Below are 18,968 nucleotides of genomic sequence, written 5' to 3' on the forward strand. Positions count from 1 at the left end.
TAAAAAAAAAATTATTTATAAATTTATCTCTTCTGAACAACATATTTCCGGTATAAACGCTTTAATCTTTCGGTAGCGTGACATTTCTACTATATATGGTATACAGGGTGATCAAAAGACAATTTCAAAGGCTATAAATTGATATATTGAACCACTCTGTAACTCTCAAAATTAACAACAGAGTTATGGGCTGTCACAGTAAAAACTGTCAACAAAAATCAAACAACTCAGTTTAAGAGTAAATAACTCACTTATTCGACGTTTTAGGTAAAAACGCTATACAGGGTGGTCAAAAGAGAATTTCAAGTTTAATTGTCAAAATAACCGAGTTATTGACAATACAATGGAGTTGTGGGTGTTTAATTTTCATTTTATAAAAAAAATACCAAATACGAATCTTGTAAATATTTCATATTCCTAGATAATCCATCAGTATACAGGGTGTCCCAAATTTGAGCAGCAAACCAAACTTATAATTTTTTATTCGATTTTTGGAATCTACTTCAAATTCTAGACCTACTTGATGTAAAATGTTTGTATCGATATTCAATTGTTTTTGCTCAAGCAGCCTTACTTCGACCACCCTCCTCGATAGCAGAAATTCCCAATTTGAGCGAAATTTTGGTGCACTTTACCAGAAAATCGTCCATAACTCGCTTATTTGAAACATCCTGTAGAAACACACCGTATAACAAAAGAAAGCTAATTAATGGAACTATCACGTGACGTTGAGTGGGTACGGCTAAGTTGTCCCGTTTAGCCGTTTAAGGGCGTCAAATTTAACTCTCGTTTTTTGCAGTTTTTGCTCAATATCTCAGGAACGTTTTACCTTCTATACACTTTTTTGGTACCATACACCGTTGAAAAATTAAAAACTAGAATTGTCAAGACTTTTCAACCTTCTGATATTTTAAAAAAAAATTTTTATTTTCAAAATTATCCTCAACTGCTTAAATGCCTGCAGGTTAATAGTACAAAAATGACGTAAAGTGTCATTAGGCAAAATGTCATTTCGCAAGGGTGCCACGACCTAGAGTGTCAAAATTGACATAATTTCAAGGACATCTCCGAGACGGTGTCAGTTAGAGCAAAATGGACGCCAGATTTGTGTTCCCCAGGTTCAAATTAGTTAAAAAAATCACTTTGATTGAGGAAAATCCAAAATGGTCGCCGTTTGTATCGTCTATAACTCGCTTATTTGAAACACCCTGTATAAAACCAGCGTATAACAAAAGAAAGCTAATGAACGGGGCTCTCACGTGATGTTGAGCGGGCACGGCTAAGTTGCCCCGTGTTTAGCCGCTAGAGGGCGTCAATACACTTTTTTGATACCATGCATGGTTGGACCTTGAAAAATTAAAAACTAGAATTGTTAAGAAATTTCAAGTAAAAATCCTTCATTTTCAAAATTAACCTCAAAAATCATCAATTTTCTGGACAAATTTCCATAAATTTAATTTTCCGGTAATTTTACATCCCTGCTTAGAAGTAAGCTGTCCTATTTAGCTTGCTGTGACTGCTTATTTAGCTTCTAAGCAGGAGTAAGCATGATTTTAATGTTGAAAATGGTATTTTCCAAAAAATATGTTTAGGAACGCAATGATAAGAAGCGATTGCAACCAGGGTAAAAGGGACTGAAATCCACCGTTACACATAAAGTAAAAATATTGAAAATAAAAATCTGATAATCAAAATATTGACAACTACTTGATGTGCAGATTGTTACGATCTTGACAACTATTCTGACGACTTTTAGCCTAATAAAATACACCCGCCCCGAAACCGAAGACAGAGGGTCGAAAACAGATTTTCGTGGCTATTGACCCAATTAACTTCTGCCCGTGCGGGTCCCTAGAAAATAAAAGGGAATTAGTAAAACAACCGAAATTCGTGTATAAGATTTATCGACCAGCAATTTTCACTTGCTGTGATGCTTATCAATGACCTACTTTCGGTTAGGGTAATTGCTTCATATTTTTTTAGCGGCCCTCTTGGAGGTCGACAGTTGTAAATTACTTCCCTCTGACGGCTGTCTAAACTCTGAAGAATGTTTTCTATTAGTTTTGCCCTCCTGCAACTGTGGTTCGGTATTTGGGAAATAAATGTGTTTTTAGAACGATCGTTTTTCGTTGGTTTGTTGAAACGTTTACGCTGATGATTCGACTTAGAAGTTAAGAATCAATAAACTTGCCATTTTGACACTTATAACTGTACTCTGATCAGCTTTAGGCCCTAAACTGTAACAATCCTCTTCAAAATCTCATCAAGGCATTATTAAACTTGATATTGTTGAAGTAACCGCCATCTTGAAAGGATAATATCAGTTTCGCAAGGAACTTTCTTGGAAACAATTTGGTAGAATCCTTGTCGACCAAAGCTGAATTTACATAATATAAAGAAAATCAAACTAAATTGGGATGACGTCATTATGAAAAAATGAGTAGTTACTTATTGTTCATGCATCCTAACATACAATGATACGTTTTTTCGTTACATAATTCAACAAACAAAAATGATTTCAACCAAACATCCCGTATTAAGTTTGTACTCTGGTAATTGGACGGGAAATTAAGAAATGAAGCTGGAAGCAGATAATCACAAAAGAGACGATTTTAATTAAATGCCCAGATTACGTTCTCATTAATCTTATAATAAGGCTTAAGTAAAACCGTGTAGTACACACTTTAATTTTCAGCTTTGAGTTTGATTTCGAAAGGCTGCCATTAATTTGAGCGACTTTCGTGAAATTGAAATTTACAGTCGAGGTAAAATGTGAACGTTCCTATTCACACTGGTAACTGTATGGATTGCTTTCTGGTTATTTATGGCCCACTTTACTCATTCCCTTGTTTTCCTTTTGCGTATATTTCAAATATACGAATCCCTTTCAAAAGATAGAGAATGTATCGTTGAAAGCCTTTGAAAACATGTCTAAAGAAGATAAAAACGCAGCAGATGTAATGATGTAGATTTATAATAGATAGAAATCTGCTATTCAGCTTTTTGATACAAGTTGGTTTCGATGTAAGAAAAATTCCATTTGTTTCGGCGAAATTATGGTATTACATTTTTTGAAAAACAAAAGGATTAATGTGTTTCTACTTACTCAAAACTTATTAACAGCGTTTTTAAAATTTTCTATTTTTTTTTTGTAGTTTAACTTGAAAGACTACAATATTTCCCTACATTTGTGGAAAGAAGGTGGTAAATCTGGCTGGTGAAGCATTTTTGAAATTATTTAAACACTTTTTAAGATTGAAAATTGTCTTGATATTTCAAAATTTACCTTACAAACCATGAAAATTACCTTTCTGCTTGGAATTTGAATTGAACTGACACAATTTTTTCCTAAATTTGCAGGGAAAATGTCAATTTGGCTGCAACACTTTTGAGCTGACAAATTACCTTGAAATACCAAAATTTGACAGTCAAACCTTGGAAATTGTCTTTCTTCTTGAAATTTGACTTGATAGATCGCAATTTCACTTCAATTTGGCTATCAAAGAAATGTTCAAGTTGTCTAAACATTTTTAGGCTTTAAAATTGCCCTGAAACCCCAAAATTTGATGATCAAATCATGAAATTTTCTGTTTTTCTCGTAGTTTGACTTGAAAGACTAAATTATTTACCTAAATTTGCGTAAAGAAGGTATATTTGGCTTGGGAAGCACTTTTGAAAATAATTAAACACTTTTTAAGATTGAAAATTGTCTTGATATTTTAAAATTTACCTTACAAACTATGAAAATTATCTTTCTGCTTGGAATTTGATTTGAACTAACACAATTTTTCCCTAAATTTGCAGGAAAAAAGTCAATTTGGCTGCAGCACTTTTGAGCTGACAAATTGCCTTGAAATACCAACATTTGACAGACAAACCTTGAAAATTGTCTTTCTTCTTGAAATTGGACTTGACAGATCGCAATTTCACTACAGGCTGTCAAAGCAAAGGCCTCAATCAGTTTTACATTTGTCTTCTGTACGGTTATGGCGTGTTACGTACGAGTTTTGATATTTTTCGAACCATAGTACTTAAAATTACTATTGAACTCAAAATAATATAGAAAAAATTGCATTAAGAATAAGTACTGTTAGTTATGTGGTTAGTGATTTACTCCACTGTTGAACTCTCTGAATTAAGTTTGGAACTCACCTGCAAAAGTTTCCACTGCATTTGGTCAAAACATTATTTTCGTATTTACTTGTTCATTTTTATACAGCATGCTATAAAAGTAGACCAATCTGTTTAGGATATTTGTTATACAGGGCGTCAAGTTTAAATAGAATATTTATCTATGTCGCCTAACTTCTTACTATTATTACCAACTATAGTAGTAGTATAGTTTCAAATTCAAAAAGTTATTTTTAGTACACTTTGTTGAAAATTTGTTTTTACGCAAATTTTACATGTTTTAAATGTAGATTCACAATTTTTCCTCTCCTTTGTCTAGAAGTAAAGTATCTTCAGAAAGTTTTGTGTATCTCTAATTTTTTATGCTTTCTGACTCCAACGCATATACAGAAAGGTGTGTTTCCTTTTTGCCTATCAATAGTTTTTAAGCCAATTGATCGTTTTGTATGAGACTTTGGCACTTACCCGACGGTAACGTCGAAAATATTGCTTCCGACAGATGAAGAAACGGCCATATCACCGAAGCCCTTCCTGGCCACTATGACGCTGGTGATTAAGTCTGGAATGGAAGTACCAGCGGCCAGAAAAGTGAGACCCATAACCTCTGGAGCGATACCGACTGTCTGGCCGGCCCGATTCGCCCACCAAACCATCAGGTACGAGTAGGCCGCTATCCACAAAATGCTACCCAGAAAGGTCAGCGGGAAGAACTTTTTACCTATATTATAAAAAAATTTTTTCATTTAAGTTAGTGTTTGGTCGTATAAACCGCACCTCTAGGTGCTCTGGTATCTGGCAAAGTTAACCAGAGCGGGAAGACAATGGGGGCCAACAGTACGTAGGTGATGCGCTTGCGCGTCGTTTGGGGCCAGCTCATGTCCATGGCTTCGGTTTGGGGGTCGTCGTTGTCGCCGGCGGCACCGTCCCCCACCTGTAGACACACCACCGCTTGTGAGCTAAGCGATTTACGAGAACTACGAGAACGCACTGCTGACATTCGTCTCTAAAAGAAAACAAAAAGATTTTTGGACAGTTTTTACTGAAATTGTGTACGATTTGATGCAGCAGGAAGAAAGAATTACTCAGACCTGGACAAAGTGAATTTCGAGATATTGAAGATGGTTTAACATATTTACAAATTCCACTCTAACTCTTTCTTCCTAGAAAATGTAACTTCAATGAATAAATTTGCCTAATTCTTGAAAAAACGAAGTGTGTTCTACAGTTCAGAATGTGACAAAGTAGTGCAGAAGTTCAAAAATTTACATTACAATCTAACAACATCTCTTTCTGTCAAGAATTGGTCTTCATGTTGACTCATATTGTTTCTCCAGATTAAGGTTGTGGAACCTTATGGAGTGTCCTAACTACACCGTAATTAAGACTCTAAAAAAGCAGTAAATTTTAACTTTATTTCAAATTTCATGGAATATTTTTTAGAATATCGCATAATAGCTAACTGTTCTCTACAATACTAATAGAGCAAACATTATTTATTTCCATTATAAAAATAGTCAATTAATACGAGCCAACACGTCCTTCTAATGAAATGATACAGTTATGTACAAAAATTATGTCGGTACATAATAAGAAACCATGCTGGGGTTAAAAGCCAATATATTATGTACAACTAAATCTATGACACTTGGTAGTATTTACCTATTAAATCTTAAAAACTTGTTGGAAACCGTTAAAAAACTGTATAAAACCATTTATACAATGGGTACCACTGACATCCTTAAAACTGTGAATTACAAGAATGTTTACCTTAATACAGAGTGTCTTAAGTCATTGGCAGACACTTGGTGCACTAAACTAACTTTTTAAAGATATCAGTACTGTACTTGATATGTTTGACACCCTGTATGCCATAGTAATATCATAAATTATGTTCTTTAGCATAAGAAAGCGCGTGATGTAAAGCCAACATATTGCTAATACGTGTATGTGTAGTTTTTTGAGTTGTGTCCTAGAAAAATATCTTTATCTACTTCTAGCATGATAATGAATCATTACATAGCTCATTTTGAGTTACCTAATGAGCACTAGTGTGATAAAGCACCCAAAGACTACAATAAAACATTCATTATCGCAGTAGTGGCTGTAAAACGTTAGAGTTAGAAAGATCACTAATTTCTGTGTAGATCATAGATGAAATATTGTACATTATCCGTGTGGTATGGCAAATTAAAAGACTCGAGTGATAAGCACCCCACTCAGCACAGCAACCCACTCGTGACTATAAAATTGCTCATACCACACTAGTAATGTAAATAACTATTAAACACCGCCATCTTGTGTTGAAGGGAGAAAAACTGTCTAAATTTGCAGAAACTACTTTGCTTTTAGTTTTTTCTCGACCATTTATTGAGAAATACGTACAGGGTGATTGTTTAAATTTTGCTCAATACACGTGACTTTGATTATCTAATTTTTATGAACTTGCAACACTGCAAAGACCAGTTGACTGTAAAAGTTTGCTAAATCAAATATAGACAGTTGCAATGGCTGAAATTGTAAAATACATGTCACGTGACGTTGGTAATGCACAACAAAGCTTGCAGCACTGTAAAGGCTAGTTGACATATGTCAAAAACAATCACGTGACTTTAAAATGTAATTTAAACGTTGAAAATTTGGTAAATCAAATTTAAACAGTTGTGAAATCTAAAATTGTAAGAGCCACCTGAAGTGACGCTCATAATGCATTTTTCAGCTTCCAATACTGTAAAGGCCAGTTGACATCTGTCAAAAACAGTCACGTGACTTTCAAAATGTAGTTTAAACTGGTTAATCAAATTTAGACAGTTGTGAAAACTAAAATTGTAAGAGCCACGTCAAGTGACGCTCATAATGCATTTTTCAGCTTCCAACACTGTAAAGGCCAGTTGACATCTGTCAAAAATAGTCACGTGACTTTCAAAATGTAGTTTAAACTGATTAATCAAATTTAGACAGTTGTGAAAACTAAAATTGTAAGAGCCACGTCAAGTGACGCTCATAATGCATTTTTCAGCTTCCAACACTGTAAAGGCCAGTTGACATCTGTCAAAAACAGTCACGTGACCTTCAAAATGTAGATTAAACTTCGAAAAACTGGTTAATTAAATTTAGACACTTGGTACAACTGCCTGACGAAGATGTATTGAATAAGAAATGATCAGAAACCATTTTATTACAGTTTACACTTCTAGAGGTTAGCTCCCAGTTAACAAAACCTTACTGAATCTAGCACAAGCTACTTTACCACAAAAACTTTACATACAACCAGCGCTAATACATGAAAACTATTCATTATTAAACCATAGCAAAATAACAAAAGCACACCGGAAACTGTAAGATGAATAATTAATTTCCTGTCCGAAACATTTTAAGAAAAGGGTCGATGCAAACCATAAGCCCTTTTACGGAAATGACTGACATAAATGGGGCACAATAAGCCAAAGCTGCGACCAATTTAGAACGTAAACTGTCTCCCAACAGGCAGGACGTGTCACGAAGGGCAAAGGGTCTTAGTGGCTGCCTTAAAGATAACCAAAAACGGATTTTGCCTCGTTATGGATATTTTCCTTATCCACATATGTTGCGTTTGAATGAGATTTAGAATTTAATAATTCAACAATAGAGAAACTGTATGTACACACTACAGTGAATTTATCCTCTCTAAAACACTTTGTTTTGGACTTTGAAACTGGAAACAAAAGATTAAGGACGAACATCCAATGGTCCAGGAAACAAACTGGTTTGCTGTTGTGTGATAAGCCCTTCACGTGTCAGTTATAGTTTCTCAGTCACTGTGGAAATATGTATAGTTTAAAGTCAGCTTTAATTTTGATATTAGTTAATCAAAAACACTACATTTTGATGAAGCCAACTATCTTGTATTAAACAAATTAGTTTACAACAGTTTTCGACAATTTACTGTTAAAAAAACAATGAAACAAAGGTCTTTATAACTTTAAAAAACAATTTTGTTCCATACACCCGACGATTTGAATGGTCGTGCAGTCGAAAATAAAGCCAATTTCCGCTTTCTAATCGGTTTGTCCACTCAATTTTTCCGATCAGATTTCGAAACACTATCCATTATCTACTTGTGTTAAACTGGCTACAAAATAAAACACTAATTACAGTGAGTTTCCGTTAGGAAACACAATCTAAAAAGCACTTGGTCTACAATCAATATCTACAACCTGGTGTGAATGATCACTACATGTAGTTACCTTAGAAAATAAACCAGTTCAGGATAGTCTCGTAGTGTGGGAAGAAGAAGAAGAATAAGTTGGTTAGTGTTAGAAAGTGTATATTGTTTAGAAAATAATCACAAAAGAATAGTTGGTGTATTGTGCTTGTTTTGAGTGAGTGTTAATGTTATAAAAAGTGAAAACTACTTTTAAACATTAGCGTTCCATTTTCATTTATGGAGTAGAAACTATAAGAGTAGTTTCGGAGAACCCCCTATATAATTAGTCAAGTTTGTAAATCTGCTTTGGTGGTTTCATGCAGTACTGTTGTAAATTACACATTATTCTTTTAAATACAAAGTAATAGAAACACAACATAGAGAATTTCCTATCAATTTCCAGAACCCTAAAGGATCCATGCACCCATAACTGATACATATCATAATGTTGAGACTGAACTTTAACTAATATTCAATTAGTTCATCCCAATATTACAAACTGTACCACAATAAAGGTTTAAACAAAAAATACACAACTGACATACATACAAAATTTGGATTGAAAAGCTTATTCAAGTCAAACAGAGCCAATTCGGGGAGAAAGCACGGACAACCAACATTCAACACCAAAGACTTACAATTACGGTTTTCCAATGTTTAAGCTGGTTTGAAACAAAGAAAAATGCGAAGTAATTCGTTCAAACAAAACTCCACATTGTTTTGAATACATGTATGTTAAAGGCAACTTTTGCATAATATTCTTACTTAAATTATACGAGATTTTTGAAGCGTGAAGGTCTGGAGACCACTAATCTCCTGGACATATTTATATGCCAGACTGGAATATTTTCCACAACGTTAAACCAGAAAAATGGTAAAAAATAATTTCAAAAAAAAATGAATCCCGGCTTTTAGCTTAGCCTGGAATTTTGATTCATTTTTAAATCAACTTTTAAATTGCACAAATTTTGCTATAAAAACCATTAGTTTTGTTATAAAATCTCCGGGCTAAACTCCGGAGAAATTTACAACTAAAATATAACGCAAATAGTAATTAAATCCTTATTATTTGGGGAGAAATTAACGGATAATGGACACGAAATATAGTCGTGAAGAAACTTAATCGTGACCTTTCAATCTCCACACTTTAATTTTATTTAGTAGTCGTGGAAAAAGCGGTTTTTTAAAGCTAAAAAAAAATGAAACATGCAACTTTTTTATAAATTGATTTGATTAATCAATTTGGTCAATAAGCACCAAGTCTAACATACAAAAGTGATGATAATAATTGTTATTGATTATTTACAAACTTTTTGATTAATGTGATTTTTTGTTTAACTTATACAAGGTGTCAAACAAAATTAGGAAGACGTCACAACCCAAAAAGTTGGCAAGGTTGCCAAACTGCAGAAAAAACTGTTCCAAATATAAACCTAAGCCAGAGGCCACCCAAAAACGTCTCAAAAATCTTTTAAAATTCTCAGTGGCTTGTAGAACCCTCTAAATACAAAACAAATACTTTTTACTTCTGAAAGTCCTTAAAAAATTGCGAAGTTTTTTTATAAATGCTCTAAACCTCTGGGTCTGGAGGTCTGTAGAATTATTTGGAAAATTCCAGAGGCTCCTAAATTCTACAGGAAACTTCCCAAAAGTTGCCAGAAGCCTCAGAAAGTGTCTTAAACCTTCCAATAATTTGTCACAATTGCCAGAGGTATGTAGAATTATTTAGAAAATGCCAGAGGCTCCTAATTTCTACAGAAAACTTTCCAAAAGTTGCCAGAAGCCTCAGAAACTGTCTTAAACCTTTTAAGAATTTTTTAAAATTACCAGAAGTCTGTGGAATTATTTGGAAAATGCCAGAGGCTCCTAAATTCTACAGAAAACTTCCCAAAAGTTGCCAGAAGCCTCACAAATTGTCTTAAACCTTCCAAGAATTTTCTAAAATTACCAAAGGTCTGTAGAATTATTTGGAAAATGCCAGAGGCTCCTAAATTCTATAGAAAACTTTCAAAAAGTTGCCAGAAGCCTCAGAAAGTGTCTTAAACCTTTTAAGAATTTTTTAAAATTACCAGAGGTCTGTGGAATTATTTGGAAAATGCCAGAGGCTCCTAAATTCTACAGAAAACTTCCCAAAAGTTGCTAGAAGCCTCAAAAAGTGTCTTAAACTTTCCAATAATTTGTCACAATTGCCAGAGGTCTGTAGAATTATTTAGAAAATGCCAGAGGCGCCTAAATTCTACAGAAAACTTCCCAAAAGTTGCCAGAAGCCTTAGAAAGTGTCTTAAACCTTCCAAGAAATTTTAAAAATGACCAGAGTTATGTAGAATTATTTGGAAAATGCCAGAGACTCCTAAATTCTACAGAAAACTTTCCTAAAGTTGCCAGGAGCCTCAGAAAGTGTCATAAACCTTCCAAGAATTTTTTAAAATTACCAGGGGTCTGTAGAATTATTTGGAAAATGCCAGAGGCTCCTAAATTCTACAGAAAACTTTCCAAAAGTTGCTAGAAGCCTCAGAAAGTGTCTTAAACCTTCCAAGAATTTTTTAAAATTACCAGAGGTCTGTATAATTATTTGGAAAATGCCAGAGATTCCTAAATTCTACAGAAAACTTCCCAAAAGTTGCCAGAAGCCTTAGAAAGTGTCTTAAACCTTCCAAGAAATTTTAAAAATGACCAGAGGTCTGTATAATTATTTGGAAAATGCCAGAGATTCCTAAATTCTACAGAAAACTTCCCAAAAGGTGCCAGAAGCCTTAGAAAGTGTCTTAAACCTTCCAAGAAATTTTAAAAATGACCAGAGGTCTGTAGAATTATTTGGAAAATGCCAGAGGCTCCTAAATTCTACAGAAAACTTCCCAAAAGGTGCCAGAAGCCTCAGAAAGTGTCTTAAACCCTTTTAAGAATATTTTAAAATTACCAAAGGCCTGTAGAATTATTTGGAAAAAGGCCAGAGGCTCCTAAATTCTACAGAAAACTTTCCAAAAGTTTTCAGAAGCGTCAGAAAGTGTCTTAAAAATTCCAAAAATTTTTTTAAAATTACCAGAGCTCTGTAGAATTATTTGGAAAATGCCACAGGCTCCTAAATTTTACAGAAAACTTTCCAAAAGTTGCCAGAAGCCTCAGAATATGTCTTAAACCTTTTAAGAATTTTTTAAAATTACCAGAGTTCTGTAGAATTATTTGGAAAATGACAGTGGCTCCTATAAATTCTACAGAAAACTTCCCAGAAATTGCCAGAAACCTCGGAAATTGTCCTAAACGTTTTAAGAATTTAGATATTTGATTAGTTTTTTGTCAAGAAAATTGGTTAATCGACCAGCTACTTATTCTGATTTCGAAGAGCTTTCGGGAAATTTAGAAAAGACTTTCAGTTTCAAGTTTATACATTTTCTTCATCAACAAAAATGTACTTTTTTCTTATGCTTCTAATCTTATTTGTTAATTAATAACGTTAGTTACATGTTAGACTTGGCAACCATTGATTCATAGTTAAAAATAAACAAATAAAAATAACCCACCGCTTCCATGTTGACATCTGTCAAAGTATTCGGCACGCCATTGGGCATGTCGGAAGACAAGCTAGAGGGCGCCAGCGTGGTCTCTTGCTTGTCAATGATATGCGTCGCTGTTGCCACATAACTCGCTGCCGTTGACGTTGCGGCGCCATTTTGCGGCTTGGTGGCGTCCAGCAACACTTTAAGCGATGCAATAGCGTGCAGTTGCGTAGCTTTCTCGTCCACTTTGCCTGCAAATAAATATTTAAATTACGCATATTAGGTTATGTTTGATTATACACGTTATTCATGCCGGATTTAAGCATGCCATAAGTTTAAACTTACACAGGAAATTTCTTGTCAGGACCTGGATGGAACGATGCTTACAACACAGTTTGAAAGTGAATGTTACGTGCTGTAATGTATAGTTAATTAGTTTTAGATTTATGGCAGTTGCGGAGTCTTAAGGACAAATGCCAGGCGAGCATTCTTTGGGTCTGTGCCAGCGCACATATTTCGCTGACATTTGATGGTAAGTTCGGTCATTAAAAAGTCTCAAGATAAATTTAAAGAGTTTATACGAACTTTTCACGACTGGCCCTAATGGAACGGAACGTTATTTTGTATTCGTTAATTCCTAAAGTTTGAACGTTATTTTCTGGTAAGGGCGTCCTATAAATGGAGAATATGTTACAGTTTAATTAACCGAAAATTAAGTCCAACAGAGAAATGGATTATGAAATTTAAATATCATAGAAAATACTTGATTAAAGGCCATATTATGCAGAAAATCAAACCAAATTATGATGACATAACAATGTTATAAAGTAAAGAAGGAAACTCTCAGAGCAAATGTGACAACACTGCAGAAAGTTGACGTTTGCTTTCAATTTGACTTTTGACACTTTGACATTTCAACAAGCCATAATCAACCTGTTTTGGTTTGTTTATTTTTTGTTTTTATTGATTTGGGTGGCACGCATTAGAGTCACGTGACTATTTTATTAAATTTGATATTTGACAGTTTAAATTTGCCGTTCAAAACTTTACTTCACGTGACTGCTTTGAACTTTCACAGTTTCATATTTAATTTTTTTTGGGGTTACGTGACTGTTTTACTTGATTTCAACTTTGACATTGTAGATTTGACGTTACATGACATTTTCACGTTTAAAATTGTATTGGTCAGGGTCACGTGACTGTTTTAATGATTTTTATACACAATCTGGCTTTGACAGTTTGACATAGTTGAGCCCTGTCAGGTGTCAAATGTCAATAAGCGGTTATTTTATTAATATGGACATGAGAAATATAATACGCTCACGTATTATACATGTAGAATATGTAAACTGTACAATGTTTTATAATGAATATAATACATTTTTGAATAGCTCAGTTATTTGAGGTGATTTTAGTGCTTTGGAAAACCTGAAATTAACTGTTTTAGTGTTGTAATTTGACAATATAGATGATGAAACTAACTTTTTAAGTTTTCCAATATGTGTTCAATATGACACTACAAATTTATGAAATTATAAGAGATTTTGATTGGTGATATGTCTAAGAATGTTTTAATAGCTGTAAAAACATTCAAAAATTTTTAGAAATGTTGAAGAATGTCTAAAAATATTACAAAATGTCTAGCAATCTTAAAGAAAAACTGAAAATAACGCCGAATGTTTAAAAATACCACAAAAATATTTCAAAACTTTCAAATAAGTCCTTGCAATATTACAGAAAGTCTAGAAACTTTGCAGAATATCAAAAAATGTTGCAAAAGGTCTAGGAACTTTGCAGAATGTGTAAAAATATTTCAAAATGTTTAAAAACGTTTCAAAAAGCATAGGAATGTTTCAAAAGGTCTAAAAATCTAGCGTAGCTCCGTTATTTGAGAAGCTAAAAAAAATGTAAATAAGAAAAGTTGTAGGAAATTTTATCTTCTAAAAGATTGTATTAAGGTATTTTTGTCCTTAGGGGCATCCTTAGGGAGTTACAAGGCAAAAAGTGATAGGGTGCATATTAAGTTAGAATACCAGTTTAAACCGAAACACCAGAACAACCTAACCCTAAGCTTTCAACAACTCAGACAAAAAGTGACAGTATTGACGTATAATATGTCATACTTGTCATGTCATTCTGAGAAAATATTACACACGCGTTATTCTTTTATCATGTATAATACATGATTTTATCCATGAAATGTATTATATTATTTTATACATACATTTACCCATCCCTGTTTAAAAATGTAAAATATCCAAAGTAATAATAAGAGGAAACGTAATGAATCATTTAAGTTTGATTAAGATACAAAATTCTGAATATGAATGACAGAACTGTCATATTTTTGGAGTTACTCGACGTTGCCATATATCAGCTATTTTAAATGTTTTGAATTTCCCGCCAAAAAAAATAAAAATCAAATTTTTCGAATTAAACCATTTGCAAAAAAATCTTCTCTATTAGAAAATGAAATAAAAAAATCATGGAAAAACCCTATTGCATTGTGAGCTTAATTAAGAAAGGTCAGGTGATCTAAAAAAGTTTGAATATAGGTATGAGTTAATAATCATATCATTTTATTGTGATGTATTGATGGTTTACAGTTTGTAGCAGTAAAAAAGTTTGGAAAACTGATCTAATTTGTCTGTCAGTAAAGCTTCTAATCCTTCTCACATTACTCATATATGTCGTATAAAAAAATGTCGTACAAAATATTTGTGGAGTGAAAACTGTACCCAAAAGGCACTATAAACAGATCTACACGTGAACTACAAATTACATCAAATAGGGATTTAAGCTTAAGCTTAGTTGCACATTTATTATATTTATGGGCAATTATTTTATCCTTCAGATCTATCATTTAGATAAGTGTAGTTTATTGCCACCATGATTTTTTTTGATAATAGACATTTTTATAATCCGGTTATTATTTACACTTTATCACAGCTAGTGGTAAAATGATTTTAACTTTGGTTCTGTTGTTATGCTGTAGGTAAGTTGGTGATTTTAAGATACCGGGACTTTTGGGTTTTGAACAATGTAAGTTTTAGCGCACCATGGGTCATGTCAGACACTTTTCCGGACGATTTCATTTTTGGTGTGGCCACCTCAGCCTACCAAGTGGAAGGGGCGTGGAACGAAAGTGGAAAAGGTGAATCGATGTGGGATTGGTTCACTCACAACTATCCTGAGAAGATTGAAGATGGAAGCAACGGCGATGTGGCTTGCGACTCCTACAACAGATACGAAGAAGACATTTCCTTCCTTGAAGACCTGGGGGTGCAATTCTACCGTTTGTCCATTGCATGGACCAGAATTTTACCCGATGGATATATTCACAACATTAATTGGGAAGGGGTTGACTACTACTTGAGAGTTTTGACGGTATTAACCACCACAAAGAAATTATAAAAAAAAAAGTTGTATACTTTTAGAAACTAAACGAAACAGGTATTGAACCTGTAGTGACTTTGTATCATTGGGACTTACCTCAAGTTTTTAATGAAATGGGTGGTTGGACTAATCCCTTAATAGCCAATTACTTTGGAGAGTACGCCAGACTGTGCTTTCAACTGTTTGGAAAATACGTCAAGTACCTAACACGGTAATTAAAATTGTTTGTACTGCTAAATCTGACTTGTAGGTACTGGATTACTCTCAATGAACCTCAAACCACGTGCCTGAACGGCTACACTTATGGTGAATTTGCACCAGGTTACTCCATCAGCGGTTTAGGAACTTACTACTGTGTGTACGTGCATTTATTAGCTCACGCCAAAGCTTACCATATCTACCGAGATGAATTCTACGAAAGTCAACAAGGTTTTCAAATTTACTGGTAAGCAAACGAGTAGTTGTTAATTTTGAATCTTCATTTCAAGGTAAGTTAAGCATGGCTTTGGTGTCTTACTGGATGGCACCTAAAAATTCTAGTAATGAGGCTGACGTTGCTGCAGCTGACAAAACCTTACAATTTATGGTAAGTATAGTAAATGATGGGTAAATTACCGATAAAGTAAATATTTTATTTTAACAGGAAAATTTGAACAGTAGATTACTGATAAATTACAAATACTGTGTTTCTGACAGTTCAGGTTTTGACACCGCTTTTCTACCTGACTGTACCTAGTTTCTGATTTTTTTTTTCATGTTATTGGATAAGAAATTTAATGGGAATTCCAAAAATGTGCTTAAAACAGTCGTTTTCTTACTCCAAGTGGTGTTTATAGTCGATTTTGTCCTTGACTGTCTTTTCAAGCTGTGTTTCTGGCAGGTTCAAACTTTGACACCGTTTTTCTCCCTGACTATACTAAATTTTGTAGTCTTTTTCAGGTTACTGCGACAGTAAATTTAATGAGGATTTTAAAAATTTGCTTAAAACAGTCATTTTTTCACTCAAAGTGGGTTTGACAAGCAATTTTGTCCCTGACTATCAAACTGCGCTCAAAAGTTGCAAAAGTGAGGGTTTAGAAAAGTTTTCTTGCAGTATTCGCTACAAAACGTGTTTCTAAGATGACAGTTATTTTGACAGTGGTCACGTGACTGTCTAGCTAAATTATCCTCCAAAAACCACGTGATATCTGTTACTAATGTCAAAACCTAAAATGTACAAGAATTGCAGTTCAACACAGTTTTCCATACAAGATGTGTTTCTGAGATTTATGACAGTTATTTTGACAATTGTCAGTAAATTACAAATTGTTTAAATAATAATAAACAAAAACATATTTCTCATCTTAAAATTTAAATACGAGGTAATAAAGAAAAGTGACAAAAAGCTGAAAATGTTATTTCTTCTAAATTATTTCATCAAGAATCACTTTGTAGGAAATCAAAACTTCACTTTTTATTTTTTAGGATTTTATTTTCACAATATTGACCGAAAATGGTTTTAATGAAATTAATCACAGCCATGACAGGAAAATAATATCTTTGAAACAAATTTCAATTAAACCCATAAATTTCTGATAACTGGTCAAAATGGAATTTACCGGTAAAATTGGTAAATTTGTCTGTTTACGTTTTCATATTTACTTTACCTTACCGGTAAATTTACATTAAAAAATTGGTTCTGGGAATTCTAGATGGGTTTGTACGCTCATCCAGTATACTTAGGTAACTGGCCTCAAATTGCTATCGACATTGTCGATACAAGAAGTGAACTGGCTGGATTTACTAGGTCCAGACTTCCCAAATTTACTGAAGAACAAATCCAGTACATTAACGGCACTATGGACTATCTAGGACTCAATTAGTAAGTCTGACAGACAAATATTTGCTGTACCATCAACGTATTAATATCTTCAGCTACTCTACCTACTACGTGCATCACTCCTACGAACTAACTGAATATCTAAACATCACATCTTTCCAATTAGACGTGGGAGTGGGTTTGGGAATCGATTCCACTTGGCCCACATCAGCATCCTCATGGTTATACGACGTTCCTTGGGGTTTCAGGGATTACATCAACTGGGTTAGTGATCAGTATGGTAATCCTGACATTCTGATCACAGAAAATGGATTCTCTGATGATGGCAGTACCTTGGATGATAGCGGTCGGATACATTACTTGAATGTATGTGGTAACATCATTTATACAACAAAAATAACAATTTTTGACTGAATTTTAGGGACATATGTGTGTAGTTGCTAGGGCGATTAATGAAGAGAATGTAAATATCATTGGATACACTCAGTGGTCTTTGATGGACAATTTTGAGTGGGCATCTGGTTACGAGTGTGTGATATTTTAAATTCCTGTAGAGCAAAACGTTGATTATAAGTTTACAGGGAAAAATTTGGTATTATATCGGTTGACTTCAACGATGCCAATCTTACACGAACCCCCAAGTCGTCCTACAGCTGGTACAGAGATGTTGTCCAGAGTAATTACATTAACTGTACTGATTTCTAGAAACATGTTACACAAAATATACCATATTTAAACCAACAACATTTCCTCTACTTTTCTTGATCCTAAAGTTGTGCAGCTTTTGCCTTGTTACAGGGTTGTTTAGATCATCACAAAATATACAGGATGTTCTGTGCCATCGATTGAGTCGACAAGAATGTATTTTAAAAACGCTTTAATCTTTAGAAAATCATAAAACTTACACAACTTTATCCGTTTCTGTAACTCCACTTTTTAAGAAAATAAAAATGTAAAGTTTGTGTCTCTTACGCCAAGTAGTTGTAATGTACTTGTGGAATATTAGGAAAGTTTTTAGTGCTTGGAATTTAAGTTACAAAACTTGAAAAACTGTTACATACACTTAAGAAAGGTTGTAAAACCTGTAAGTCCTAAACTTCAAGTGTAATACGATTTGGAAAATGCAGCACATTTTTAAGGGTAAAATCCGTTTTATTTCTCTGATGTTATCAAAAAAACACATTTTATAGTCTTTATTACGGTGTATTTTGTAATAAGTTTTTTGACTTTAGTGACAGTTGTCACGTGATTTTAAAATACACATTTAGCTAAAAGGTCACGTGATAATTGTTAAAATAACTGTTTCGTTTCGAAAACTCTGTTAAACTTCCATTCCATTCCGTCACGTGACCCACTTAGAGTAAAAAAAATGACTGTTCTTAGCACATTTTTGGAATCCTAATTAAATTTTCTATTCAATAACTTGAAAAAAGTCTACAAAGTTTGGTACAGTCAGGTAGAAAAGCGGTGTCAAAGTTTGAACTGCCAGAAACACAGTTTGAAAGGATAGTCGCCTGTAAAACCCACTGGAGTAAGAAAATGACTGATTTAAGTACATTTTTGGAATTTTCATTAAATTTCCTATTCAATGACTTGAAAAAACACTACAAAATTTGGGACAGACAGGTAGAAAAGCGTTGTGAAAATTTGAACTCCCAGAAACACACTTTGAAAGGATAGTCAGGTACAAAATTGCCTGTAAAACCCACTTGGAGTCAGAAAAACATTGTTTTTAGCACATTTTTGGAATCTTTATTAAATTTCCTATTCAATAATCTGAAAAAAACACTACAAAATGTTGTACAGTCACTTAGAAAAACTGTATCAACGTTTGAACTGCTCGAAATACAGTTTGAAAGGACAGTCAGGGAAAAAATCGCCTGTAAAACACACTTGGAGTAAGAAAATGACTGGTTTAAGTACATTTTTGGAATCTTTATTAAAT

At 33.7% G+C, this 18,968-nt stretch overlaps 2 protein-coding genes across 9 annotated transcripts in view; one reads left to right on the forward strand and one right to left on the reverse strand.

Moving 5' to 3' along the window:
* Window positions 1-18,968, reverse strand: part of LOC145724659 (sodium/potassium/calcium exchanger Nckx30C-like) — a 65,506-nt gene that overhangs the window by 7,205 nt on the left and 39,333 nt on the right. For 5 of the 8 annotated variants that reach the window (XM_081973024.1, XM_081973021.1, XM_081973020.1 and 2 more), the window contains 3 exons: window positions 11,833-12,059; window positions 4,906-5,134; window positions 4,597-4,849 (listed from right to left, as the gene is read on the reverse strand). In XM_081973024.1, the coding sequence (XP_081829150.1) occupies window positions 4,597-4,849; window positions 4,906-5,134; window positions 11,833-12,059 (709 nt within the window). The remainder of the gene's footprint in view (window positions 1-4,596; window positions 4,850-4,905; window positions 5,135-11,832; window positions 12,060-18,968) is intronic. The other 3 variants (XM_081973027.1, XM_081973028.1, XM_081973026.1) reach the window with 2 other exon arrangements.
* On the forward strand, window positions 14,653-17,767 carry LOC145724896 (myrosinase 1-like). Its single transcript, XM_081973373.1, has 9 exons — window positions 14,653-14,803; window positions 14,862-15,195; window positions 15,246-15,403; window positions 15,455-15,633; window positions 15,693-15,790; window positions 16,896-17,065; window positions 17,119-17,389; window positions 17,445-17,551; window positions 17,605-17,767. The coding sequence occupies exons 1-9, from the start codon at window positions 14,769-14,771 to the stop codon at window positions 17,726-17,728; spliced, it is 1,476 nt and encodes a 491-aa protein (XP_081829499.1). The 5' UTR covers window positions 14,653-14,768; the 3' UTR covers window positions 17,729-17,767.

The sequence above is a fragment of the Ips typographus genome, linkage group LG2, assembly GCF_016097725.1.
Source record: "Ips typographus isolate SLU linkage group LG2, UJ_Ityp_2.0, whole genome shotgun sequence".
NCBI classification, from domain to species: domain Eukaryota; kingdom Metazoa; phylum Arthropoda; class Insecta; order Coleoptera; family Curculionidae; genus Ips; species Ips typographus.